General features: G+C 36.1%; 4 protein-coding genes across 4 annotated transcripts in view; 1 reads left to right on the top strand and 3 right to left on the bottom strand.

Annotated features, from left to right (window-relative positions):
* Nucleotides 1-5,439, bottom strand: part of LOC131776673 (eukaryotic translation initiation factor 4 gamma 2) — a 16,028-nt gene extending 10,589 nt beyond the window's left edge. The window contains exons 1-10 of the mRNA XM_066171079.1: nt 5,317-5,439; nt 4,927-5,156; nt 4,067-4,169; nt 3,535-3,648; nt 2,782-2,848; nt 2,081-2,173; nt 1,630-1,688; nt 1,176-1,286; nt 701-811; nt 290-361 (exon numbers count right to left, since the gene is read on the bottom strand). Of these exons, the coding sequence (XP_066027176.1) occupies nt 290-361; nt 701-811; nt 1,176-1,286; nt 1,630-1,688; nt 2,081-2,173; nt 2,782-2,848; nt 3,535-3,609 (588 nt within the window). The 5' untranslated portion in view covers nt 3,610-3,648; nt 4,067-4,169; nt 4,927-5,156; nt 5,317-5,439. The remainder of the gene's footprint in view (nt 1-289; nt 362-700; nt 812-1,175; nt 1,287-1,629; nt 1,689-2,080; nt 2,174-2,781; nt 2,849-3,534; nt 3,649-4,066; nt 4,170-4,926; nt 5,157-5,316) is intronic.
* Nucleotides 5,440-6,422: 983 nt separating this feature from the next.
* On the bottom strand, nt 6,423-7,474 carry LOC131792575 (melatonin receptor type 1B-B-like). The gene has a single exon (XM_059109990.2). It carries the CDS (start codon nt 7,407-7,409, stop codon nt 6,423-6,425), a length of 987 nt encoding a protein of 328 aa, XP_058965973.2. The 5' UTR covers nt 7,410-7,474.
* A 2,685-nt stretch (nt 7,475-10,159) lies between these two features.
* On the top strand, nt 10,160-16,943 carry LOC136283160 (protein lin-7 homolog C-like). The gene is made up of 11 exons (XM_066171512.1): nt 10,160-10,216; nt 10,917-10,958; nt 11,065-11,141; nt 11,556-11,627; nt 13,112-13,177; nt 13,895-13,989; nt 14,468-14,516; nt 15,063-15,117; nt 15,217-15,252; nt 15,585-15,639; nt 16,581-16,943. Coding segments are annotated over exons 1-11 (582 nt in total). The 5' UTR covers nt 10,160-10,182; the 3' UTR covers nt 16,582-16,943.
* Nucleotides 16,944-19,187: 2,244 nt separating this feature from the next.
* On the bottom strand, nt 19,188-25,743 carry LOC136282935 (protein SPT2 homolog). The gene is made up of 6 exons (XM_066171034.1): nt 25,606-25,743; nt 23,922-23,982; nt 23,035-23,152; nt 21,308-22,232; nt 20,629-20,703; nt 19,188-19,947 (listed from the first exon to the last, which is right to left on the bottom strand). The coding sequence occupies exons 2-6, from the start codon at nt 23,979-23,981 to the stop codon at nt 19,848-19,850; spliced, it is 1,278 nt and encodes a 425-aa protein (XP_066027131.1). The 5' UTR covers nt 23,982; nt 25,606-25,743; the 3' UTR covers nt 19,188-19,847.
* Between the last annotated feature and the right edge of the window lie 1,689 nt (nt 25,744-27,432).

The raw sequence follows: 27,432 nt of genomic DNA, 5'->3' as shown, positions 1-27,432 counted from the left end.
ACTTTATTTTCTACGTTTTTAGATAAACAAGCTAAATGGGGTGCTGCACTTCCACATAATAGGTAGACAGTTCATAGCCTTTCAAATTTTAAAACCATTCTGTGCTCCTCCTTATAACTTAAGATATTCCAAAGCCCCAACAGCCAACAAGTATGATGACCCAGGTTTTCAAGGTAATCTGGAAAGTCAATTTAAAGAACTTGAATACAAAATCACCCAGGATAATCAGGGGCACTACACATTCATACAAGGTACATGCATGGGCTGTACAAGGACTGCACCAAGTTACCTGCCAGGCCTCTTGGCGAATCTGCTGAATCATTTTAGGCCCTGTCTCATGTACAGCCTTCCGTGGAATCCACTGTCAAACACAAGTAATAACAAATATATTGCATTAAACTGTAATTCCCAAGACCTGAGTGTTCATTCTCCCCTCTAGCTTCTATGTATTTCCTTATAAATTAGTTGCCAGAGTTTGGTGTCAGATCAAGCAACTTGTATTCAATAAGTTGGAGTAATCTCATTACCTGTTTGCTGGATAATGTATGGATATTACAGGGAGAAGTTACATGTTAATCACTTCTAGGAGTTAGAGGGTAACCATGAAATGTCATGATTACACTCCTGGTAACACATCATGCGACTATTCTCTTATCAAGTTGAGTCATAGAGGCAGGCTACTATATAATGTGGTTTTTACCTTAGTATTGCGTAGTTCTATGACATCTTCAATCATGAACCTTATGCGAACTGGAAAGTCCCCACGGCATAAAAGCTGCTGGGTGCGCTCAAAGTACTGATCCATCAGAGACTGAAAGAAAAAGCCAACAATTAAAAAATAAAATAAACTTACATGACTCAAAGACAAGTGCAATTCCTACAAAGCTGACAAGACATCCTGACCAGTCTGAATATTTTCCTATCTTCAAGGAGACAAGTGTTAAAACTAAGAAATTATCAAATGTGGACATTTGATAAAAACACTCAGTTCTAAGAGATAGCCAAGAGATAAATGTGTGGTCATTAATGAGAAGAATCTACTTTTAAATCTTGCATATATAAGAGGAACCTAGTTGAAACAAAGTAGTGATGAAGAAATTCACACTCAAGTTACTAACTCCAAGGGTCTACTCTGAGCAATTGTTAATCCTTAAGCTATCCAAACTGATTTGCACCTTAGCTTTGGGAATGTCCAGTCTAGGTCCCACAGTTCTCATCAAGTAACAGAGACACTCCATGGACTCCGACAAGTCTGCCACTGAAGCACGCTTCTTCTTGTCCAACAGCTAAGGAAAGAGGAACCATAAATAAGCAAACCTTTTACACCCTAACATCAGAATGCAAATTCTCCATACTGTTATCTATATACTTCTTAAGGTACTGACAAGGAGAATTTGTTTAACAATCAAGAATTCCTTTAGTTGGTGATCATTACCCTGATATTGATATTATGGAGAGATATTAAATGCTAGTCACTCTCAGGGTTCTCCCACAACCCAAACATATGGATTCCTGGACAAAATTAATTTTTTACTAAAAGATGGCAAAAGTTATGAAAAGGTGTTTCTGCGGATGTGATTCACTGTCTTGAAATAACATACTTAGTCTTATCACTAAAATATTCTTTACCTGCTTAATGCATCTGTGTACAATGGCCTCATGCAACATGTCATACTTATAGAGTTCACCTATTTGCAGAAAATCGACTTAGTGTCAACAAATAACTATTATCTTATACAAATTCTTCTACAAAATGCAATCTTTCTGTTGACTTCTTTTGCCCTGCTTACAGATTCTGGTGTAATACTTACAGGAAAATAAATTTCTGTAGATTCTTCTGAACAATAAACCCTTCAATAGAAGTTAATGGTATGCACAAGAAACAAAGTTTTAAACACCAATTGAGAAAAGATAAACTTGAAGGACAAACTTTTTGAACTTGTAGTGAACATTTTATTTATTTTTTTATCACCTCTCAAAGTAAAACAAGGTTGGGTGCTGTTGAAGTTTATTTTACTTACTTTATGAACAACTAGTTATTTCCATGACACTTGTCTGGAAAGCTCTGCTCTCAACCTACCAATGAAACGTATGTTTCCCAACACTTTACGCTTAATAGTAGACCGTTGTTCCTCCTCTTCCGGTGTAAGTGGACCATCTTTTTTATCAAAAGCTACCATACAAAAGGCATTAAGATGCAATATTAATATTGTCAATCAAAAGCTAAGGACTTTGCCAACTACACAAAACAAGAAACCCACTGACATCAGCTAAAAGCATCCTGTTTAACATAAAAATGTAGGTAAATGAACGTTTCATCGTTTGTCGCACAATGTAGAGTCAGACTATCAAATGTATTGATACTGATGTTTCAACTCCTCTAATGCAAGTCTTCATGGGGTGATGAGGTGAAAAGTTTGCTTGTATTATGTCCTGTTTTATAGGATTTATTAACACACCATGGAGAAAAAGAAAAGTGGAACACCTACCACACAACTAAAGGGGAATGCTAGAAATGGGAAAAAGCCAAATGGATGGATTGATTGATACAACAAAATTGGAGAAATATAATGTGTGGTGTTGGACTTGACAGTCTCTCATAAATCTACCTTTAAAAATAAAAGCTTCAGACATACAGCATTGGCCTAGTTAAAAGCATTTTCAAAGTTCTAACAGCTAAACAGCAAAAAACCGTCAAAAAATAATACAAATACATTAAAAATGCATTTGCTTCATGTCAAATTAAAAAATGTCACCATGCAGAAGGTATTATTAGATTACCTTGACTAGCTTTGGTTCTGTTGTTGAATTCATCCTCACACTGTTTGAGAAGCAAACGTCGGAATGTCTGAAAAACACCAAGGTGATTAACAAGCAACTTCTCCCTATAACATCCAAACATTATCAAGTAAACAGGTAAATGAGAATACTCAAACTTGACCGCTTAAAGTGGTTATCTTGACCTAAAACCAAATTCTTGTCACTTATTGACAAGAAAATGTGTAACAGTTTGAGGAGAGAATTAACTATCAGATCTAAGAAGAGCCTTTTTTTAAGAGAAAACCTTGAACAGGAGGCTAGAAACTAATTCTTTCAGACAAATATATGCCACAAAATTCAGACCTACATGTCATGTAAGGCAGGTGACTGAATTCATGACAATAAAATCCATAGAGCTAGTAATGTTCAACTAAACTTTACCATTGAAATCAAGGGAACAATTAGCTTCTTTCAAATTTGAGGCTATGATATTCAAATCTTTAATAGGAAACCAATTATATATGGACTTGTTTTAGTCTTAGAAAATAAGACCTCCTAGAACACAATTTATAGTTAGCAATTAAATTTACTTGTAAACTTAAAGTGGTTAAGCAACAGACTTCCCTTTAAAAGCTATGCAACAATTACAGGTGATAAAACCAGCCATGGTAATAGTGCAAGGTTTATGTTTCTTTAAAAAATGTTAGCTAAAAATCTTCCAGTAAAAACAGAGATAACAATTTTTTTGGTGATAACTTTCAAAGTTGTACTTACCGAGTTTCCAGTTTTTCCAGGATCATCAAAGTTTGGTGCCTCTTCACTAAGCCGCAGACACAGCTGGGCGTACATAGAACTGTATTTTGGTTCATCGAGAGCTTTTTCAAAAACCTTAACATAGAGAAACATAGTTGAGAAATACATGTAATTTATAGAAAAAAAAATAGTATACAAGCTGTCAAGAATCATAAAAGCATGGGTCTTGGGTAGGTCTGGATAAACAAGTCTGGGAGCATAAACAAGAAACAACATCTCAACCATCCATCCAAAATAATTATCTTACCATAATTCTAAGGAAGTTCTGTAAAAGCCCCATACAGGTAAAGCATGTATGAACAACTGACAGATGTGAAGAGAAAACTTTGAGACAAAATCTATTCCCAGTATTAGATTTCCAGAGAGAAATATGAATTTCAAGAGCAGAGTGAATGCAAGTGATGTAAACAGTTTATTGGTCCTAAGTATTAGGGAGTAGTATTTGAGCTAAGCAATTTGCTCTTACTTCTTGAATTACATTAAATACACTTACCAACAGAATCACACCTTTGAGAATGTACTTGGTCTCAATACCCACTCCAAGCAGTTCATTACATAGTTTATCAAATTTATCCGGAGTTAGTTTATTAAGGATCCTGAGGGAAGAAAGGCAAGAACATCTTATATCAAGAAGCTGGAATCTTAGTCCCACTGGCTTTTCTATCACATACAAATCTTCATATGCTTTGGAATAAAAGATCAAAAATAGGATAGAACACTAATTTAATAACATTAGCAATTAGAGTAAACATCAGCAATTAAATTACAGAGTTCCTTCCCAGAGGAAATGAGTTCAATGTGTACTAAATGGAAGCATAAATAAGTGGTAAGCCTGAGGCTTGCAATATAGTTTTCTTCACAGTTCCACTGGTGTTTAGAAAATCTCTGAAAAACAGAGACAGACAAAGACATTCCTCCAGAGAGACACTTGTGCTCTCAAGAGAAATTTTCTTGTTTCCCAAAGGAATGATCAATATCAAAGTTGTTCTCTTAAGAACACTCGGGCTACAAAATAAAATTCAAGCTTCTTAATTAAATTCAACAACACCCCAATCATTTTACAACAACAAAAAAATTCTCATCATTGACGTATGCCTACGAAAAATAATTTTTACAAGAAAGAAAAGACTGCATCTGTTCGTAAAATCGATGGGTTCCAACGAAAGAAAGCTCAACTGACAGTTGAAGTCACAAATTAGACTTTACAGTGTCGAGTTTTCAAGCCATTGTAAGGCTACATCAAAAATGGTTACAACATTTACGTACAGATCACATATTCTTAACCACTGAAGAGACCAAAATTATCATAAAAACCTTAATAAATGCATAAGAAGCAAAGAACGACATTTTTACCCTCGGACCCGTCGAAAAACCGCTTCATCGTCACGATATTGAAGCCGGTTTATCTGTGGAGGGACCCATCGTTGAAAAGTTTGCTGCGAGTGAACTTGGTTTTGCTCTTGTAACGGCAGCGATGCGGGTACAACCTCCCTGACTCCGGAAAAATCTGAAGATTTTGCCCCGCGTCCGTCCACTTTTGTAACTTTTCACTTGTCTACTAAAACGCGTCGTTGAAGGAAAACCTGCAAAAGAAGAAATATTTCTAAACAAAGGCGAGGATCACGCCATCATACCAATTCGCGAATTCTTTTTTTTTTCCAGCGCATATAGATCTCTAGATACTTAATAGAAGTAAAAATTGTTCAACTTAGTTCATAAGGCGAATTTTGGCTCAAATCTTACCGTAGAAAAGAGAAAAAAAGGGAAAATTATCGCTGATTTCTTTCGCCCGCTTTACTCTCAATGATATCCCGTGTATTCTAAGCGATTTTTCTCTCTAAAGCGTTCCCAATATGCTATACGGGCAGATACCCATAAGGCAGTTTGCAATACGGCACAGGACTCCGAACATACAGGACACCAAATTAAAACGGCCGGAAAGTACAGATAACAAAGTCTGGCTGATATAATGGTACAATTTTAATCCAAAATGTGATAAAGACGGATTAATTAAAGAGAAGTTTCCAGGGATTCCTGGTGAGATAAATCTCGCGATGGGAATGTAAGTTGTTTGCTTCTTGACTCCTTGACTCCCCCCATCTTAGTCTCGTACCCAGACGTTCCGCGGCCAAGCGGTTAGGATCTGGATACGCGATTACCCCGCAGAGGTCGGGGTCTCGAAAGCGGCCGTAGCATACTTGTACAATCAAGCGTTTCAGTTGGAACAATATGTTTGTATTTTGGCAAAACTCATTATGATCTCTCCGGAAAGGAAACATTTTTTTGCCGAGAGGGCATGGGTTGAAGATTTTGAGTCGAACTTGTAAAGATGGCGCTAGCGAACTCAGTAAATGATGAGACAAACTCGTCGTAACTTAGGCGAAATGAAAGGGGCAGAAACCTCCAAAAATAGCGCTGAAGAATAGAATACGTGCCAAACGAAAAAAGGAAAGTGTTGGAAGCTAACATTTCAGCTCTAGCTTTCGTGCTTCAGTGTCAAACACGATTTGGCAGACTGATAAAGAGTGCGGGGGAGGGTCAGTTAAGAGAAATCCATTTTGCAGTTCTTGGTGGCTTTTAATGCTATTTTGAATCAAGGTACTTGTACATACGACGCAACGTGAAACTAGTGAGTCCTGTAGAAATAAGAACAATTTTATTATTTGAGTTAGTTAGTTTGAAAATGCCTGTGACGTCATGTGAAAACCAAGAATACCGTGTCAAAGTCATTCGGCATTCAGGCAAAACAGTCAGACTTTTAAAGAAAACCTTCAGTATGAATAAATACTGGAAGCTTAATTCTACGTGGTCGAACAGTTCTTTGAGCAACTTGCATTATTTTCATCTAGTCATCTCAAAGCTTGAGATGTCATTATCGGGTCTGGAGAGTGTTTTTGTAAATGCAGATCTCCCCTCTTGCTCTTATTCTTCCGGGTTCTCTTTGTTTGAGACCCTTTCTGTAGTAATTCCAAAAAAGACACTCTGTACTGCCTATTCATGAAGCCGTAAATGAGAGGGTTGCTTGCATGACTTACGAAAATCAATACAAAAGATGAGAAGTCTAGCCACAGAGGAAATTCAAAATCGGAGTTTAAAATCTCGATGAAGTTGACAACAGAAGCAGGAACAAAGCAAATTATATACGATACAACCACTATTATAACAGCAGAAGTTATCTTATATTCATCTGAACTCAGTTTACTTCGTTCTTGATGAAAATGCAGACCCCAAACTCTGTTTCTGTGCAGTTTCACGACTTGAAAAACACGGAAATAAGCGAAACAGATAATTACCAGAGCTGGAATGGTCATTGTACCAACTAGGAAAAATGCGTACGAACTCTTCGTGCGAAATCGAAACAAGCAAAGGCATTTGCCAGGATCGAAAGCATAACTCGACCAGCCTACCAAAGGTGGTACAGCGTACATCAAAGGCAGTGTCCAAATGAACGAAATAATAATCATAATAGACTTGGCAGTGAATATCTTGTCGTATTTTTCCTCATGCATAACCTTGAAATATCGATTAATGCTGATGGTTGTTAAGCTGAGCATAGATGCGAGCACAAACTCCACAGTCAAGAAAGCTGTGATTTGACAAATAGTTTCGCCAAACATCCAGTACCCTCCATTTATAGCGGTAACAAGCATAAAGAATATGTTGCAGCTCTGAAGTGTGTCCGCGACGGCGAGGTTAGCTATCAAAATATGGCTTCTAGCTTTCAGTCTTGAAGAACTTTTGATAATCCACACAATGAGAAGATTTCCAGCCACACCGACAGCCATTATGAAGGTAAGAACCAAGCTGCTAAATGCCACAGCTACCACCGAAAACATTGCGTGTCTAAACAGTTACAGATCGTTGATTACCTTGACAGTTTTGCAAATTTGTTTACTGAACCGCTTTCAGTTCCCTTTCTCATGAAAACATCCAATTCTTTCGGCTACAAGATGCCTTTGATAAGGCAGCGCATGTGCAAGTATGATGAAATTAAAATCTTGCGGCTAATGTTTAAGAACTTATCATAAGTTTTTTATAGTAAGTAGAGCTATCTGATCAATGTCTTCACGACAGCTTGAACAAAGTGATAAATGAAGTGGTGTTCGACTTTGTAACAAAAACATTCACAGCTCACCAAGAGTCCACAAAGTTTCAAGTGGATTGTAAATTGTGTGCAATTTATGTTTATTTGCACGACAGAGTGCCATTAGTGCAGTGTAAATAAAGGAGTGGTTTTATAACCAAAAAATAGATGCTTCGCGAAATTTTCCATGGCTAAAGCAACTGTTAGGTTAATATCGATTAAAGAACAATCTATAAGCTGTAAATCGAAAATTGAACTGTGAAATTCATCATCGTTTTGGCAGAGATATTGTTAAAACAAGGTCATTAACGAAGCCTGTTTACAGCCTCAAGGTTAAATCGCTTTGCATAATTCATAGAAATTTAACTTAACATAAGGCGGATATCACGAAAAGTAACCACAGGAAAAGGTTTTTGAAACAATTGTGATTTTATTGAAAAGCAATAAGGCAAAAAAAATAATCATTTTAGATTTTGGGTAAGAACTAAGGCTGAAAACTCCTCGATAACAATCCACTATACATAAATAATTAATGAAATCTATCTTTACGTCCCTCTTGAGTTTGCATAAACTTTCCTTCGTCAATTAAACGATCACTTCAGGCGCCAGCGGAGAAAAGCGTCGGCTTGGAAACGAGGAAAATCACCTCGTACCTTTGTTAAAGAGGCGAAGACTGGTAACGATACAACAGCCAGTTAAGAAAAAGACGTTTGCTTGGTCAGCGAGATGGTTGTGCATCTTCAGCATGTACGATTGAAAGAGGGTGCGGGGTCAGTCTCGTCGACCAAACTTAAATGCATTGTCTCAAATATCGCCTTTACATTGTGAACTCAAGTAATATGTTAGTTTATAATGAGTGGTTTTTGACATGACTTGTTGAGTCCTACAGATTTTTATGGGGACATTTCAGCCTCAGGATCAGAGGTTTCCACAAGTTGGGCTTGCTACTTTATTGGAATTATGCACAGCTTGAATGCGATTGTGCATCATTAGGGAAACTAAGTCCAAGTTAAGATCTCGCTTTCTGGATAGCCAAATATCCTTCTTCTCAGAAGACGTGTTTCCTTTATCTTTAGTAATCTTTCTTGGGAATATATCTGCATGGTTCCTTTCAGCAAAAGGAGCTGAGCAACACACATCCATTTATTAATCCGCACTTCACATGTATTATTTTCATATGTTCAGACTAATTTTTAATTGTCGTCACTTAACCGGTTTACTGCGAACTAACAGAATGACCAGCTCCCCAGTTGGCTTGTTAGCTCAGTTGGTAGAGAACTGCATCGGTATCGCAGAGGTCATGGGTTTAACTCACGTACAGGCCTGAATTTTTCAAGTTCATGACTTATTCTCACTACTAAGTTAGTAGCGTGCATTGCCACAAAGATCACCTGACTCTCATATTCATTTATTAATCCGCAGTTCACATACATGATTTTCATGTATTCACAGTCATTTAGGCAAAGTAATAAAGCTCACTGTAAGATATGTAACAAACTGACGAATGATGCTGTTAATCAAAACCCAGTGTAACAAAATTCTCGAACGAGTACACTTAAGGTTGATTCCACCGAATAACTTCTGGAAACATGGATTGCTAGCCAAAGATTAGATTGAAAACTAAACACATGTGATAGAGAGATTTAAAAAGTCATTTGCAGTCCAACGCAGTATTGATAGTATTGAGTTTTTCGTTTCTACAGCTAACTTATCAACCATCATGTACACAATGTTGAGACGACTTAGTTAACCCTTAAACTCCCATGAGTGACCGAGACAGAATTTCTCCTCACTACACCAATACAATATCAAGCAGACAAGTGATGAGAATAAAGAAAATTATTGATTCAATACCAAATTCTCCAAACTAGCATCACAAGAACTATATGGTAGACAGTAAAGAGAATTACTAATGAGATCCTAGGAGTTAAAGGGTTAAATCTCTCTCTTCCAAAAATTTTAAATAAATTTTTACCGAACTTAGGACCCAGAAAAACGCATACTGAACCGTTTCCAATTTAGCCTCAGCTAATCTAAACGTTGATTCTTATTTACGGTGTTAAGAAACCTAATTGCTAACACCTGGAATTTTTTTTTTTTTTACGGAATACGGTTATACAAATAAATTTTCGAGATCATTCGAACGTCCAAATGACACTTATTAAGTAAAAGTTCGTTTATTTAAGCAGCACGATATGTTTTCTTAGCCTCCTGTACGAACATAAACATCTTAAATCGATGAAAGCAATTTTCTGTTTTAGAAGTTTAGTTTTTAGCTATTACCGTGATTTTCTACGGCTTTTTTTTTCAATTACCTATTCCTCAAAGAAGTTAGTAGTTTCGTACCACCCTTAGACAGATTTCGAACTTAGGTATTGTTTAATGTTTTCCAAGTAAAAGTAACAATGTCAGTTCCCTTATTTTCAAATCGAAGTTTTCTTTGTACGAGACAACTGCTCGAGGAAGACTAAAACTCAGTATTTTCCTTAAATGTCATGTGACCGCGAGATTAGGACGCGTTCAAGATGGATGCTCATGAACCTCTAACGTTAGCTCGAGGTAAATATTTCTTGGACACTTCTTAACGCAAAACTATTTTCAATTTTAGACGATGACTTGACTTAACAGAATCTTGCTTGAACAACTGTATTATGCACTGAGATCGAATGCCATCTTAATACACATTCGATTAATTTATTTTGCTCGCCTTATTATAACCTTCGATTTCATAACTTCAATAGCAGTCGTAAGGTTTGTGTTTCGACTATATTTGGTGGGATTAGATTTACTTGAATAAGTAGAAAATGTACTTTTTCCATGATGTATCCCAATGCGGTTCACTCTATGCTTCGTTGAGGAGAAAAACGCTCTAAAATTCGAAATCTTTGTGTTGTTATTGTTGAAAACATCTCTGGATTGTCGTCCTTAGTATGCCCTTACGTCACGAGCTTGCCTGTATAGTTGAGATATTTTGATAGGTTGTGTCTATACTGGCCTATCGTTCATTAAAATGGGTGTGGAGCGTATTTCCCACGATAGAAAAGTCCTTATGAATTGATCATATGGGGAGGCAATTTCGTCGTAATTGTACTAGTTTTTCTTTAAGGCCTAAATATTACAGGGCAGAGATTCGCAATTTAGTCAACTGTAAAATTTTCAGGTCTTGTATGATTTTAAGGAAAACCATGATGTAGCATGTGTCAATCTATGCTGAGAAAAGTTTTAAAACCAATTAAAGAGCTCTTTTTTCTAACTGTAGATGTTAATCGTGCCATTGAGCTGATTGAAAAGCTACGCTCTAGTAAGTAACATTTTTATTTGTAAATACCAGCTTTGTTGATAGTGGTAAAACATGTGTTATGGTGTGTAATACTATTTACTCTGTTACTAAAATCATTGTTTTCCAGGTGGTGATATTCCTCCAAAGAAACTTGAAGCTTTGCAAAAAGTTCTTCAGAGTGAATTTTGTAATGCCATCCGTGAGGTAAGCCAAATGTTGTGGACTCACTATGCTCAGCTAAGTGAGTCCACAAAAAATTTTGACTGCTGTGGTAATGAATGTTGTTGTTGATAAGAGTACAGACCATGCTAAACCACTGCTGATTTTTTTTTTTACGGCAATATAGATGTCAAATAAAAGGATTCTTTCAGTGCACAACCATAGTGTAACACATAAATGTGAGCAGCTCTGTACCTTAATTGGCAATGGCAAATTGGCCAGTTAGATTGCAATATTACCTCCCATTGTGGTAAAATCTTTTGTTCCCAAGAATTTAGCAAGTGTTAGCAGCAGGCCATGTCATGTTGAAATTCAACTCCTGATAAGGCAGTTTCCAATAAGCATGTATAGACATATACTATTTCAATGACAATTTACCTTCCTTTATTGTGTTTTCAGGTGTATGAACATGTTTATGAGACTGTTGACATCCAAGGCAATCCTGAAGTGAGAGCTCAGGCCACAGCTAAGGTGATTAAACATGCTACATCTTTTTTTTTTTAATTACCTTGAGTTCTCTTCCCAACCTTAGCTATTCAACCTTTCAGGTCCCAAACTCCAATGAATATTTCTCACTTCTTACTGCCATACAGTTCCTTGTGAATTAGTTAGGAGAATTAAGTGATAGAGCAACATATTACCCTCTTGCTGATAAGCTTTTCTCTTCTTCTTACCTTACTTGTCTGCAAAACTTCTTCTTCTTACCTGTTTGCAAAACTAAATGCATATGCAGACAACCATCAGATTTATTCATCTAACCTAGACCACTTGCACTGGAAGAATGCATTTGTCAAGAAGTTAATGTCACAAATCAGTGGTATAAAAACAATGGTATGATTGTTAACAAGAAAAAGCACCAAGCTCTAATCCTGGGAGAAACTGAGCACAATTTTTGTTTCCCAGTAAATAAGTCAATAGATATATTTGGGATGACAGTAGATAATAGGCTCTCTTTTGATAATCACATATCAGTTATCTGTAAGAAAATAAATAATCAATTTAATGTAATGCTTAGATTTCGGAAACTTATTAATAAGGAGATGCTATTGAAGCTTTATAAAGCCTTTATTTTGCCGCATTTTACTGCTGTTCTTCTGTTTGGCATTTCTGTGGTATGTGCAATGCCGACAAAGTAGATAATCTAAATAAGTGCATTTTTAGGTTTATACTACAGGACTACAGCTCTCCTTATGACATTTTACCGAGCAAAGTTAACGTAAAATCTCTGTTCATCAGACGCCTCCAGAACGTCATGATCACGTTATATTAGAGTCTGCTCTTTACAAATTATCCGGGTTATTTAAAAGATATGTTCACCATATGCTCTTCATCCTACAATTTGTGCAGAAATCTTCCCAACCCAAAAACAAAGACTTATGGTCTGCATTCTTTTCATACTTAGCTAGCAAAATATGGAACTCTCTCCCAGACACTTACAAAACATTAAATTTTCAAGAATTCAAGCAGGAGATTCTCAGATATGAAGCTTTTCCACAGTAGATCTACAAGTTATATGTCCCCCTGCATGCATAATGTTGTATATGGTTTATAAATAATATTGGAATTGTAATATAGCATATTTTGTTTTATTTTAGCTTATTTTCTCGAAGAAATTAGCTCTACAGCTACACTGTAAATTTCGAGCATAAATAAAGTATATGTATGTATAAAGTATGTAAGAGAACATGTTAGAAGAAGTGAAACTGTTGTGGTCAACTTTACTAAAAAATTGAAAATACCATCGGGATGTTAGCTGTTTTGGCATTTTAAGTTCATTTCAGCATGAGGACTCACATAATAACTTATGAATTATTGTGAAGTATATATTAGTTTTTTTTTTCATACAATCACATGATTAAATCCTTCACTTCAACATTTTGTCAACATATTTTCTGTTGTCAACTTTATCAAACTTCTTCTTAGCAAATTTTGAATGCAGTGGTGTTTATTTGTAGGCCACGATTGCTGCTTTTGCTGCAAGTGAAGGTCACGCACATCCCCGTGTGGTTGAACTTCCCAAGGTAAGCAGAAACATTACAATAAATGTAACAGTAATACAATAGAAATTATTTAACCCTTTAACCTCTGAGAGTAATAAGCATCAAATTTCTCCCAACAGTACCACTCTTTAATCAAACATTAAGGTCATGAGAATAAAGGAAATGATTAAAACCCAAAAAGCTCTTGATTGTTAGTCAAATTCTCCTTCTGACTACCATGGGAGATGTATAGAGAACAGTATGGAGAACTTGCAGACTGATGTTAGGGTGTAAAGGGTTAAGAAGCCTAAATTGTAAGGTTACAAGGAAAATATTTCATCTGTGGTTTTGGTTCAGCAAGATCTTCCTGTGCTCAATGGCATGATTGTAATTTGGTGAACTCAGAAGTATTTCCACCTTTTCAATATCCAACTGACATGTTTATTTGTATTCCAATTAACAAATAGATTCCAAGTTGCCATGCATCTGTTCAGTAATAGATCGCAGAGGATGTCAAAATGTGGTAAGAACTAAAAAGTGGCATGCGAGGCGCAGCTGAGTGTGTCACTGATGTTCTTACCACATTTTGACGTCCTCTGTGGTCTATTACTGAACAGACACATGGCAACTTGGAATCTATTTGTTTTATATAATAAAGAATTAAAAAAAGTTTAAATAATGACATCATCAGAATGCGTGCATAACTGAACTTATTATATAATATTTTATAGTAATGTTCTGCTGAATGTTTCCTTTCAGAATGAAGAAGGGCTTGGCTTTAATGTGATGGGTGGGAGAGAACAGAATTCTCCCATTTATATCTCGCGTATTATCCCAGGTGGTGTGGCTGACAGGTGTGTTGATAACTTCTTAAAATCCTTTTGATTGGGAAGTGTTCAACTTGTCAACTCGTGGTGCTGGGTTGGGGGGTGTTACTAGATAATTTGGTCACCAACTGAGTTGATATGAAGTACGCACAGTAAAGAGTTTCTTAACTGATGTTTTGAGCATCAGCCCTTTATCAGAATAGATAGACAAATTGAGGGTTGTTTGGTATGAATAATTCCATCTCTTTGCATTTGTTATGGTTCAAACTATTTTTTTGGTTTCATTTTTTTTGAACCAGTTTAATTTTTTTCAAACTAGCTTAAAATTTCTAAACTAGGTTAAAATTTTTTAAACTGGGTTGAAATTTTCAAACTGGGTTGTTTTAAATTGTTGAAATACTCTTGGTTTGGTTAGCTGTTTTCCCTCCATTCTCAATGTTCCCATCCCAAACAAGGTACACCTAATAGAATTTAAAGAGAGATAATTCTTGTTATATCATTGTAGGAATGGTGGCTTGAAGCGTGGGGATCAGTTGCTCTCAGTCAATGGAGTGGTGAGAAAATTTTTCGATTGTTTGTTACTACCAAAAGCCTTTCTTTTATAACCTGTCGAGTGGAAGTGAGTCACTGGAAATTCAGTATTGATATTTAATCCTCTAACTGGCATGAGTGACCTAGACAGAATTTCTCGTTACAAAATTGATACAATATCCAGCAGGCAAGTGATGAGAAGAAGAAAAATATCAATCAGGGGATTATAAGTTGATCCAATACCCAATTCTCTGAACTTAAATGGCAGACAGTAAGGAGAATTTCTAATGCAATCTTGGGGGTACCTCTCTTGGATGAAATAGATAGTTATTGCTGTCCTTGTCGTTTTTTTCCTTCACCATTGTCATTGTTTAAAACCTTGCTCAATAAGCAAGTTAGTAAGATGATTTATTGGGGTTTGTTAATCCATTCACTGTTATATTTTGCACATTAGTATATGAGATGATTCATGAATCAGAGATCACAATCTATCTTTAGCCAAAAGTTGACATGGAATTTATATATTGGCACTGGATTAATGAGCTTGACTTAACTTCATTATTTTTCAGAGTGTTGAAGGAGAAAATCATGAGAAAGCTGTTGACCTTTTGAAAGCAGCTGAAGGTAGGTTGAATAAAACTCTGGCACAAAAAGCTTGAAGAGTGAAAGCAAATGAAAGCATTCTTTTGATGTAAATAAATTTTTTTTTCCATTGTTCCATAGGAAGTGTCCGTCTAGTTGTGAAGTATACACCAAAACGTGAGTATTTTTTCAGTCATCATTTTGGTTTGGAAAAATTTTTTTTTGTTGTCTTTGCTTCATTTGTGAATGTAGCAACTATGAAATAGAACTGGTTTCAAAGACAACAACCAAGAGCAAAATTAAACAGAAACTAACTCATTAGGTCAACTAAATTGATTCCAAGTCTATGATACTTTCTAGGATGACAACAAACACATGGTTGTATAGCCCTGTTGTAACTCTTTAAGTGTGTTGAAGTTTCCCCCTCAAATGTGTATGAGTGATTTCATCTTTGAAGCTAGTGAATAATGTATTCAAGTGAAACTCTTGTGATTAATTTGGTTTTTCAGTGCTGGAGGAAATGGAGGCCAAATTTGATAGACAGCGTGGGTCTCGTAGGCGCTGGTTAGTAATCAAATTAGATGATGCACCTTATTTTAAACCTGTCTTTAAAAATTGAAAGGTCTATAAACACTGTGTTTTGGTCAGGCTTTTGTGCTACTTAAAACTAAGTTTTGTCTCTAAGCAATCTTAAAAATTTTTAACTCTGCATTCATGAACACTTGTAACTCTTAATTCCCAGAAGTGATCAACATACAACTTCTCCCTATAATATTCATACATTATCTAGCAAAAAGGTAATGAGAATGCTCAAACTTGTCAGGTAGGACTTGTGATCTAACAAAATTTTGGTTACCAATTAGCAAGGAAATGTGCAGCAGCTAGAGGGGAGAATTAACAATTAGATCATGGGATTTAAAGCGCTTAGAGCCGGGTACCTCATATTTCTGAGACTAGAGCCCTCAGTTTTCCATTAATTCTTCTAAGAGCACTGCCATGTTTGCGTGTTTTAAATTATGGGTTCCTTTTTTTCTTCATGAGTTGGGTCTTCCTAAAATAATTTACTGAATATTCCTTGATGTCTATCAAGAGCTGAAAAGGTTTGGCTGAAATGATTTCAGGAACTATCACTCCTGCATGGAGTCTGGAAAAAACATGTCACACACATTGTCTAGCTTTAGGTAAAAGGAGATATGGGTATAGGCTGACATATTGTCATGGCAACCCATAAAATATGTTAGGGAATGCAAAGGATGGTTCAGTGCTAAATTTACTTTCTATCTTTTGGAGGTTTCATGTATGAAGTATTGTTTTAAATTCGCAATGGCAGATTTTCCAGCTATGTCAATTTCATGTCCTTTGCAACCACTTACACCTAAGTGTTCCACTTGCTGAGTTGTGCTTTACAACTTGCAGTCTTATTTTGTCTTTTTTCTTACAAATTAACTCCATGAGATGAAGTCAAAACACCTTTGTTTTTAATACTTTGCCATTTTCTGTTTCAGATTTGTGAGGGTGGAGATGTAAAAATTCCTTGAAGCAAGAGTTGGTCTGACCAACTCGAGGAACAGACAGCATTATACATGACAGCCATGTACTCCAATACTCTTAACAGCATTTTCATTTACAAAGCATTTTTTTCATTGTGAAGAGAGAGTTTATTTGTCGGTTTTTATTTCTTTTTATCCTCCTAGTATTTTAGTGGAATTATTTGTACTTCAAAACAGGATGTCTCAAGAAATTTTGCAAATGTAGTGCTGGCTTTTGTTTGAATTATATGGTAATCAACAACTTTGTAGGCATTGTTGGCAAAGGACACTGCTAACTTTGTAATTCAAAACCAGTAAACTTATAGTCAATTTTTGAAATTTGTGTCTTCTCTGTTTTCTTTAAGAACTTAAGTTATATTGGGAAGGTGGATTGATCTAATCAAGGAGCTTATGGGTTCTGTTTATACCAACATCTTCAAAACCATACTACAGTGGAACCCTGCCTCATGGTGACTTTGGTTTAAATACAGTCACCTTGTTATTACAGCCACTTTTCTCTGGCCCTGCAAAAACAGCAATAAATTTTTGTTTAATAACTCCTTGTTAATGTGGTCACCCTTTCATACAGCCAACAGCCACATTTTGCCATCCTGATTTGGTCTTTATTCCATCATAAGATAAAACTACATATCTTATGTTACAATGAATTGAAAAAACTACAGAAATCTACATACATATTATGAATTAAAAAGTATATCATTACAATAAATGGAGCTTAAATATCAACCTATTTACAAATGTGTTCATAAAGCGCTGTGTATTAATTTTCGGGCGCGCGCAGCCTTTTTTCCTGAGATTGTGTAGATATGTCTTTTGGACAGGAATGATATCTTTCAGGGGGTGGCAATCCGTTGATTTTAGTTTCTTCAAAATATTTCTGTCTTGTTTGTTTAAAAGGTTCTTGATAAAAACTGGAAATGAGATAAAACCGCGTTCATGACATCGGTCTAAAAATTTTTGTACAACCGTAAGATCGGACTCAGATGCCCCATAGACTGAAAGTGCATAGCTAAAATTAGCCAAAACAATCGATATAAAAAGATGATCAATCTCTGCCTGAGAGTAATGTTCCTTTCTCAATGTTCGTAGGACGTGTAAACACTTGTTTGCTTTGACAAGCTTAGTTCTTACATGCTCATCAAATTTTCCATCACTCTGTAAAGTTACTCCTAATAAAACGAAGCTATTACATTGGGGAATATTATTAATTGGAGAGTAGAGTACATTATGATTTTTCTTTCTAACAACCAGCTCTTTACATTTGCAAGGGTTGCAGACCATTCTATTGTCTTTACACCATGTTAAGAACTGTCCTACTAAGTCGGCAGACGGGTCACTATTCCTAGTGATAGGCGAAAGAATAGTGGAATCATCGGCATATTTAAAAAGCACAGGGCAACCATTAAAAAAAATCTCCAAATCGTTCAAAAATATATTAAAAAGATACGGTCCGCTTACACTACCTTGTGTGGTTCCTCTATTGACAAGTTTCCACTGTCCTAAAAAATTATAACTAACAACACGCTGTTGTCTTGCATAGAGGAAACTATGATACCAATTGATAATGTACGGATTTAGAGGTAGCTGTTTCAGTTTGGCAGACAAAATAGCATGGTTCACAAAATCGAAAGCCTTACTGAAGTCCATGGTAAAAATTCGCACTGCGCTATAGTCACTACTATCTACTATCATATCTATCTATCTATCATATCCTTTATCATTTCACCCTGTAAGTATGGCCACTACCACTAGGAAACCAAGAGGCCTGTATATCTCAAATAAAGAGTTTTCTCAATGTCACATGAGAAGGCTTCCATACACTTGAAATGCATCTGTGGCAGTTAATGGCAGATTCTCAAAGGTGTTACACTTATTCTCTGAAGTTTCAAGTATTTTCTAAAATTACTGTTTGTGTATCTACATTATTCTGGTTGTTCAGTTAAGAGAACAGATTTTCAGCTAGTGTGAATGCCATGCCTTTTTCAATATGGCTCTAAGCTCATGAAATTTGACCGTGCCCTAGTGATATGGCCATTTACAACCTATTTATTTAGGCCTGAAGTAACCTATGAAGGCCTCAACCAATTAACCTTCAAACTAATATTAAAAGAAAAACTAAATTATAATAAAAGAAAAACATTTCACCACTGAATATTTAATTTGTATGTAATGTGGAAGACTAGGCATTGTCAGCCACTTACCTTTGTACAGGCTAAAACAGGTTTTCTTGAAGAAATAAAGTGAGTGTCTTCTTTTAAACCTCCTACAGAAAGGCCCAAGAAGCTAAATACACAGGGCCTTGTTGTAAATAGGGCGGATAATGCTATCCAACGGATAAATAGCTATCCAGCAGACAAGTGAGAGGAAAACGTTTAGTGTTATCCACCGGATAGAGATTTATCCAGTGGATAGTGTTATCCAACCTTTGAATAACTGGGGCCAGATTTATGTACTTTTGTACCTCTCTTGAGAAAAGGCCTTTAAATACTATAGCATGCTTTCCCAACCAAAACAACACCACACTGATATCAAAACCAAAGTCAAGTTTAATTTAACCTTGGCTGTTTGAAATTTGACAACTAGTGGATTATCTAATAATGCATCTGTAGGTTAACTACACATGTTGATAACTAAGGGCATTATTTTGGGTAGCCTGAATTACAATATTTGTAACCTATCTTAAACTTCTGGATTTCAAGATATCCTCTGTATAGGTAAGTAAAATTAAATAGAGTCTATTAGATAAAATATCTTGTCATTAAATTCTGAACTTTATCCTCCACTTCGGAAGAGAGCAACAAGCCTTTCCTGACTTGTTACCTTTTTCAATTTCTCTGAATAAAATTTGCTCTAATGTAAATTAAAGTTCCTTCTTTTGGGAAAATATGTTCTTCTCGAAAGATGTTTGTACTTAACAGTGATTATTTCATGCTGTTTGAAAACTTGATAGAAAACTTCCAGAAAATCCAACACAAGACTTTTCAAGCAGTTAACAACACATTGCCACATATCAAGAAGACCATTCCCCATGTAAGAATGACTAGTAATGTATCTTTGTCTAACACACCAGTAGGGAAGAAAGTTGTCAATCCCTCCTAAAGAAAATTTGTCTGCAGAAGAGTTTAGTTATGTCTTTCTGTAGTTGCCTGGTAACTAGACTTCTCGTCTGCCTAGCCATAATAAAATGACAAAAAAACTAGTTTCCACACTCTTCAACTAATTTTATTTCTTTGATTTCTTCTTGAGTTTATCTCTCATTTCCTTTAGCTCTGCCAATTCCTTCAACTGCTCAATTTCATCTTCCAGGCGAGCTATCTTGGCACTGGTGAAACAAGAAACAGAAACATTTAACAACCCATGAAAGATGCATCATTCAACCAAACAAAGATAAAAGGTCAAATGGCCTTCAGGAAAAAAAAGGATGCAAAAAAAGAGATGCAATTTTAAAGGGAGGCTAGACACATAAGGGACCTTAAACAGTCAGGAAGACAACCTAGAAGAGGATGTTGATAAAAAAAATATTTAAATTTTCTGTAAGAATTTTGCAAATGGTACATGAGCAGCATTGAGTTCAAAATGGAAACTTAAAGAAATTTTTGTAGTGGTCTCCATTCTTATACTGCACGAATTTTGGTGATTTCACATTGTTGTTTTGCAGAGGATGGCTTAAAGATGTCCAAGAAAGGAGATATTCTTCTTCTCTTAAGATTTTTTGCTTTTCTGCATTCCCCACCATAGCAGTCATGGTTTGCTTACAGTCCTAAATATAACTAGTGATGTAACAAGATGGTTAAACCAGAAACAGACCAGCAGCTAAAAAACAAAAGCTGCATACAGTGGGAGCAACAACTCTCAGTTCCCTTGTCCTCCCGAAACAACTCTTTCCCATACTGCCCTTCCCCTAACAATGTGTCCAGAATTTAACTTCTTTAATCAGGGAATATCACATTAACAATAACTCCCACGATGAGAGTTCATGATTGCGACAATCTCCTACATTTACCTCTTATTTTCTTCCTTTTCTATTTGTGAATAACTGCTTTCCATACAAGACAAATCATCATCTTCGTCATTGAATCTGCGGGAAAGATTACATTCAAACAAGTTACAATTAGAATATCTAGACTTTTGGATAGCGGGTCTTTGATTAGACTGTCTGAGCACTGGTACAATAACTTATAATCATTCACTGAAAGGCTTCATGAAAAAAATCTTAGGGTAGTTGGTTAGTTTTCATAAAAATAAAGTTGTATTCTGCAAACTAGATTGTCCGCAGTTGCCTGTTTCTAAAATATATGTCACATACAGATCCACCACGCTTATGACTGCTAATGTTCTAGATGACACTGTTGCAAAGCTATCACTTGTGATAGACATGAATGCCCTAGACACTGCCACCTTGACAACGTTAGTTAGTCGATACAAATGTCTGTTGTAATTGTTTTTTCTTTAAAACATCAAAAGAAATTTAACCCTAGCATCCAGTTCCTCCTCACTCTATCATCTCTGAATGACACATGAAGGTCACAAGAATAAAGGAAATGATCATCAACTAATTTAAGTAGCTCTTGATAGTTAAAGAAATTCTCCTGGTCAGTACCAAAGGAAATATAACTGCAAGAGAGTGGAGAATATATATACTGATGGTAAGGTGTAAATCAGTCTGTAAAAGAGATACAAACCTTGATCTGTCATAACCAAAAATTTCCTTTATATACTTAGAGACATCAGCAGGGTCATCGACATCTTCATCATCAATGAAATCATCCATCTCATCCATATAAGGATTCCTTTTCCTTTTTAGCAGCATTCTTTCCTTTTGACGGTAAAGTTGTCTTTCTTTCACTAACTGTCTTTCCACACTTGGACTAATATGTTTTGAGTTACTTGGTATTGGTGCAATTGTAGAGTTTTTTTTACTGACCAGATGCTCTTTACTTCTGCTCAATAACCCTAAAGATTGCTTTGAGTCCTGCTTTTCTTTCATTCTCAAACTCTGTGTTGAAGATGATGGTTTAGCTTTGACCCTGCTATCATTTGTAGCCAGTTTTGATGATGTCTTAGAATCCCTAGTTGGAACTGTTTTTGGGTGCTTTGTTCTCTTATCCTGTGCTGGATTGGTAAATTTGTCTTCTAAACTTTCCTTTTTGACATGATTGCTTTCCTTGTCACTTTCCTTTTTCTTTGCACTGCTAACATTTTGTACTGATGATTTTAAAAGGGCACTCCCATTCTTATTGCGCTCAGCAGCAGCCAGTAAATCTTTAAAACTAAGAGGTGCACCTTTCTTTGCAGAAGATGACTTTGACCTTGTAACACCATTTTTGCCATCAGCTTCCTGAGATAGTCTAGTTCTGTCGCGATCAGTGTTCTTTGAAGATGAAGCCTGGAGCTTTTTAGATGCTCTTTGATCTGAGTTTTTTTGTTTTTCATTCAATATTCTAGTTGATTGTTTTCCATTTATCACATCTGTCTTTGATGGTTTTTTTTGTCCTTCCTGTGATGATACTCCACCCTTAGTAACTTTTGAAGACTCTGTTCTTTTAACACCTAGGGACTGGGCTAAACGTTCCTCAATCCTTGCTCGTCTTGCTGCCTCTTCTTCAGCTAAATAAAAAAAAAAATGAATTAAGGGGGTAAGTTTCTAAAACAAAATGTAGTGCTGTGTTGCCAGGAGAGTATAACAAGATAATTTGGTTCTATCAACTTAGTTGATGATGTAAATTGGCCACTGTAAAGAGTTTCAAAGCTGACATTTCAAGTATTGTCAGGGTGAATAAGAAGACAAAGGAAGGGCTATTACTCAAAACACCAGCTTTAGAAAGTCTCTACAGCTGCCAATTTAGTTATCAACTCAGTCCATAAAACCAAGTTATCCTCTATAAAAAACAAAACAATGTCATCAGAAAAGAAGGTATGTCTCATTCATATCTGCAAGAACAAATTAACACCCCAAAAAGTTGTATGTTGATTGTCTGAATCAAGTAACATTAGAAAGCAAACTTAAGCATAATGAGTATACGGCTCTTCTTGCTGTGAAACACTTCTATTCAAATTCATGCTACTGTTTTTGATGTCAGAGTCACTTCTTTCACCCAACCAACCAAAAATATTAACCAAAAATGCTTATCTCAATAAACCCTGAAATCATACAGTTTAAAACCTTAAATGTGGAGTAAACCCCTTCCAGTACAAAGAAGAAGTAGGAGACGGAAGTCTACTGCTAACTATTATTCTGGACTATGTCACGAAAAGTAACTTTGGGTGTATCCTGCTCCCCTAGGATGGAACATGGTTTCTTTATAGTTTATCCTCACCCTCACACCCCAAATACCTCTAAGGTATTTTGTTGTTTTGTTCCCTGCTACTCAATGAACTTTTTAAAGCCAGTATCAATCAGGATTCCTACCTGCCTTCTTTTTTTTCTCCATCTCTCTCTTTGCAAGAAAAGCTTGAACAGCAGCTTGTGAGACACCTTCCTTTGATCCACCATTAGAATGCCTGGGTATCACTTCTTTTGTGTCTTTCTGTTTATTCAATACAGTTTTATAGAATTAATATTTAGTGAATGAATGTTTCACAAAGTAACAGAGATGGTTAGCCACCACTTGGTAAGCTTATATTGTAGAGCACCAGATTGCAGTGTAAAAGGTTGAAGGTTCAAGCCCCAGACCAGCCAACACTCAGGGAATGTGCTACCTTTGCTATGACGGCTGCAATTGGTTAGACATTTTAGTATTCTTGGATAAGGATGATAAAACATTGGCATTGTCTCCTACATCTTTTCTGTACTGGTTAGCAGGGGACATTCAAAAACCCAGCCACTTCTTGCAAAGAGTAGGGAATGTAGCTTCTGTGCACTGTGGTCTAGACTAAATTGTTTATACAGGCCCCTATTTACATCAACTTTAAGCTGAACAGGCCAGCCTGTGTAAATATTGCCAATGAATACACAAAAAGTAAATAAACACAGAAATGATGGCTTAGAGAAACTAAGACCTCCAGTCTACAGGTCATCTCTCACTTGGGTGACCAACCACAGACATGTTTTAAGACAAGGACAGCAACAAGCAAATGAGAGTAATTTTCCCTGCCCTTACTGTACATTATTTATTGCTATGATTAAGTCTGAAATGCTAAAACTGGTAAGAGCTTTGCAGTTCTATTTAGCTCATACACCTTTTTCCCTCATAGTGCACACTATGAAAGAACTACCACAGTGTATCTCTTTGAGTGAGTTACTGATATAGCTAAACTAATTTTTACTCATAAAATAAATTTCATATTATGTACTACCTGCTTTTCTGCACGACTTTTATTTTGAGAGGCCAAGTTCATCAGTTGTTTGAAATCCATGCTTTAGTGAAGGAAAATAATTCACAAAGTTAATCTCACAAAGTTAAAACTACTACTATAAGTGATCATCTTATAGCTGTTGGGAGAAATGTGAACATAGACAAACAAATATTTCATAGCATGTGCTTTTAAATACTTAACCAGGTAAGTGATTGATGTCAATCACTTTGGGGAGTCTGTTTTCAATTTTTCCAACAATCACCTGAGAGTAATTGTGAAAAAAAAACCTTGCTGTAAAAATCTGTTTGGGAACTAATGGCCAACTGTTAGCCAACAATCAACCAGCAGTTAGCCAACAGTCAGTCAACAGTCTACCAACTGACAACCAACAGTTTTCATTACACTTGTTGGCTGTCAGTTAGTAATCTGCCTATGATCTGTCAGTGAATTGTTGGTAACAGTATGATCAAATTGCCTTATTAATCATCCAAACTTCAGCAGACATAGATGCCACATAGGAAGGGAAGATGTATTCTTTCAAGTTCCAGCCAAATTTAGCACCAGCACTTTCAAGAGTTACCAAAAGTTTAGTTTTTCAAACTGTCCTCTATATTGGAAAAGTTATCTACTTAAATGTATAAATAAAGGTTTGCTAAGCATTGCAAGACAATTTGACATGCTTTGTCTTTCAAGAGATCCTAGCAGGAATGAAGCTGTTCAATTCACTTAACAGTGATTCAATGTTTGCAGAGTAAATCCAATTATTAAGAACTAATATAGTGTACGGTCAAAGTTTTGTTGTAGGCATCAATTCTAGGGTATATTGCTATAAAGTACAATTTCAATTTTTGTAACAAACAACTGCCAACCTGTCCATAACCTGTCCACAGCCTAAGAGTTGTATGTGAGTAGTTTATTGGTTGTTTATTGGCTGACATTTGGTAGAAGGAGGCTGTTCTTTAGTAAATAAACTGGTATGTTGCCTGATAATGTCTGTGGCGGAAAAATTATTAAAAAACGTGATATTTGGCCAAGAAGCAAAGCTTCTAGGGCAAATGTGAAATTCTACAGACAATCTCTCAGCCAGGGACATTATCAGCTGACATACCAGCAAGCCAGAAAGGGTTTATTTATTTCATAACCCTCTCATTAATTTTCATATCTAAATTTATAACAAATTTTCCTGACTTTATACTGTACTTAATGGAGCAGCATCAAAAAAGTGAAACTCTAGCACTGCCTTCGTTCGACAGAAACGATTAAAATCTTGGGAACACAAAACTAACTCTGTATAATAATTCAATTTCTTATGTCCCGACTGGCAGACAAAATGAAAGGCCAGTAGTGGATGATACAAGTATGTAAGAATCTGTTCGGGATGCATTTTCAATTAAGAGACTCACTTTTAACTTTCTGGCTAAAATCATTTCTTTTGAGAAATTTCGAAATCAAACACGTAGACATACTGGTAAAAATGTTATAAGAGTTTACGGAATATGGACCACATATGGTACCTTTTAAAAGTGCTAATATTCTTCTCATCCCTTCTAGGAAACAATATCGATGTCCTATTGCCTACGTGTAAATTCCTTATTACAAGAACTCGTAGAGAAATTTACGATATGCCAGTATGATATGGAAAATAACAGAAAATTGTAAGACCCTGTCTTACAATGTCTCTTACCTGTTCTTTGCCGAAGTCCTTCAGTTTACAGCTCTTATCTATCTTGTTTATATCACCTTGTAGTCTGTGTTGTTCAGATTGAGAAAATATTTAAGTATTGGTGCTTCCAACCACATAACCTTGAGAGAGGAAGAAGCCAAAGTATAGCAGCTAACTTACTAGACCCCAGTCAGTACTCGGTTTGGGTGCGATTCCCAATACGCTTTGCGACCCACACGAGGACGAGGCTTACCTTGTTCTGCCCTTAGGCGGGAACGTAAATCCGTTATCCGTTATGATTAGGAAACATTCGAGCGAAAAAATTGTAATGAGAACAATTTTGTTTTGATAAGTTTTTTATCTAATGTGAAGTTTAAAACTCGGGTCACTTCCTTTTAATGCCGCTGAATTGTTGGGAGGGCCGGAGAGTTTGTCTAAGACTCTGACCTCTATCCAAGACTAAAGCTGATTTTCAAAATATAATCCAATAAATGATTAAATCGTGTTTACCCTCGAAGCTTCATAGATACAGAGAAAATTCTAAAGTTCAAGGTATTCCGGGGACGCAAGGAAAAAAAGAATGAAAGAGAGGAACTTAGATTTCGACTTAGCACACGACCAAACAGCTTGTCAAAGCGAACAGATGCGTTTTTGGATGGAGATAAAAAAATTGTAGTAGAATAACAAGATGTTTGTCAAAAATTTGATACCCTGTGAAGATTTAAGTTTAACTTCCCAGCCCAAACACTTCTCGTTAGACTTAAAGTCGATCGGTAAAACTGTTCTGTGTCCAGATCTTTCCTCCGCTATTTCCTTTTTTATTTCGAACAATATATAAAAATAGTGAGCTAGTGAGCAGCCTAATAGCGTGATAAAAACTCTTGCAGCGTAAGGCATTCTAACAACATCACTGACTTGGAAGGAAATCTCAGAACTTACAGCCGAAGAAAGTGCGTAGTTTGTTGTGTTAAAAAAAAGTTTTTAACTGACGTTGGAGACTTTATCCTTTATCGTTTCGTTTACGCACTACATTTTTTAAAGGGTTATAAAACCAATTATCAGAAATTTACATTTACTGGCGAGGTTGTAAGCTTACATTAGAAGCCATCTCGATTTGCTAAGCGACGAGGTCAATAGAAATTTACACGTCGTCGCTGCCGCTAAGATCAGTTTAGCGAGCAAAATATATGTAATTTGATGTGTTGGTTTATTTATGATCCTGCGTTTGTCAACTTTACCCAGGAGCGAGAGATAAATTAAGGCTTTTGCAAAAGTAGAACACGACCAAACTCACGGGAAGCGAAGAGGACTGACTTTATAAATGTCTTTAAGCATTCCAAGAGTAAACTTTGCACAACATTCACCTGTCACTAACTCGGCAGTTTTTCTCTTGATCAAAGAAATCATTAGGACTCATCCTTTTCTTTGAAATCATTGTGTTCAAAATGGCATTCTTCTTAACGGAAGAAAGGTTTATCACCAAAGCAATTATTTGATGTTTCGCCGCACATGGCCGCGATAAGTATTTTACCAAAATGTTATTGAGAGCTTTTATCGAACCTTTAATTACTGAAAATCTTAGTTAACGACTGTTTATCCTGTAAGGAGACAGCTGTAGCCCATTAATGAGTTAAACACGCCTTCAAGAAGGCTGCCTACCGATCGCGTACAATGCCGTATTCACGTGAATAGAAAAAAGTAGGAAATCTTAATTTTCTAACGAACACTTTCTTCACACCTCTTTGTTTGTCTCTTTTCTTCTAAGCTAGCGTTAACGGCGCCATGCGAAGGCTTTTTTCTTTCAAGCATTCTTTTGACATAGATTTAACGCCCGGCAAATACTTGTTT

The sequence above is a fragment of the Pocillopora verrucosa genome, chromosome 8, assembly GCF_036669915.1.
Source record: "Pocillopora verrucosa isolate sample1 chromosome 8, ASM3666991v2, whole genome shotgun sequence".
In the NCBI taxonomy this organism is placed as follows: Eukaryota; Metazoa; Cnidaria; class Anthozoa; order Scleractinia; family Pocilloporidae; genus Pocillopora; species Pocillopora verrucosa.
This window is presented reverse-complemented; position numbering and strand designations above follow the sequence as displayed.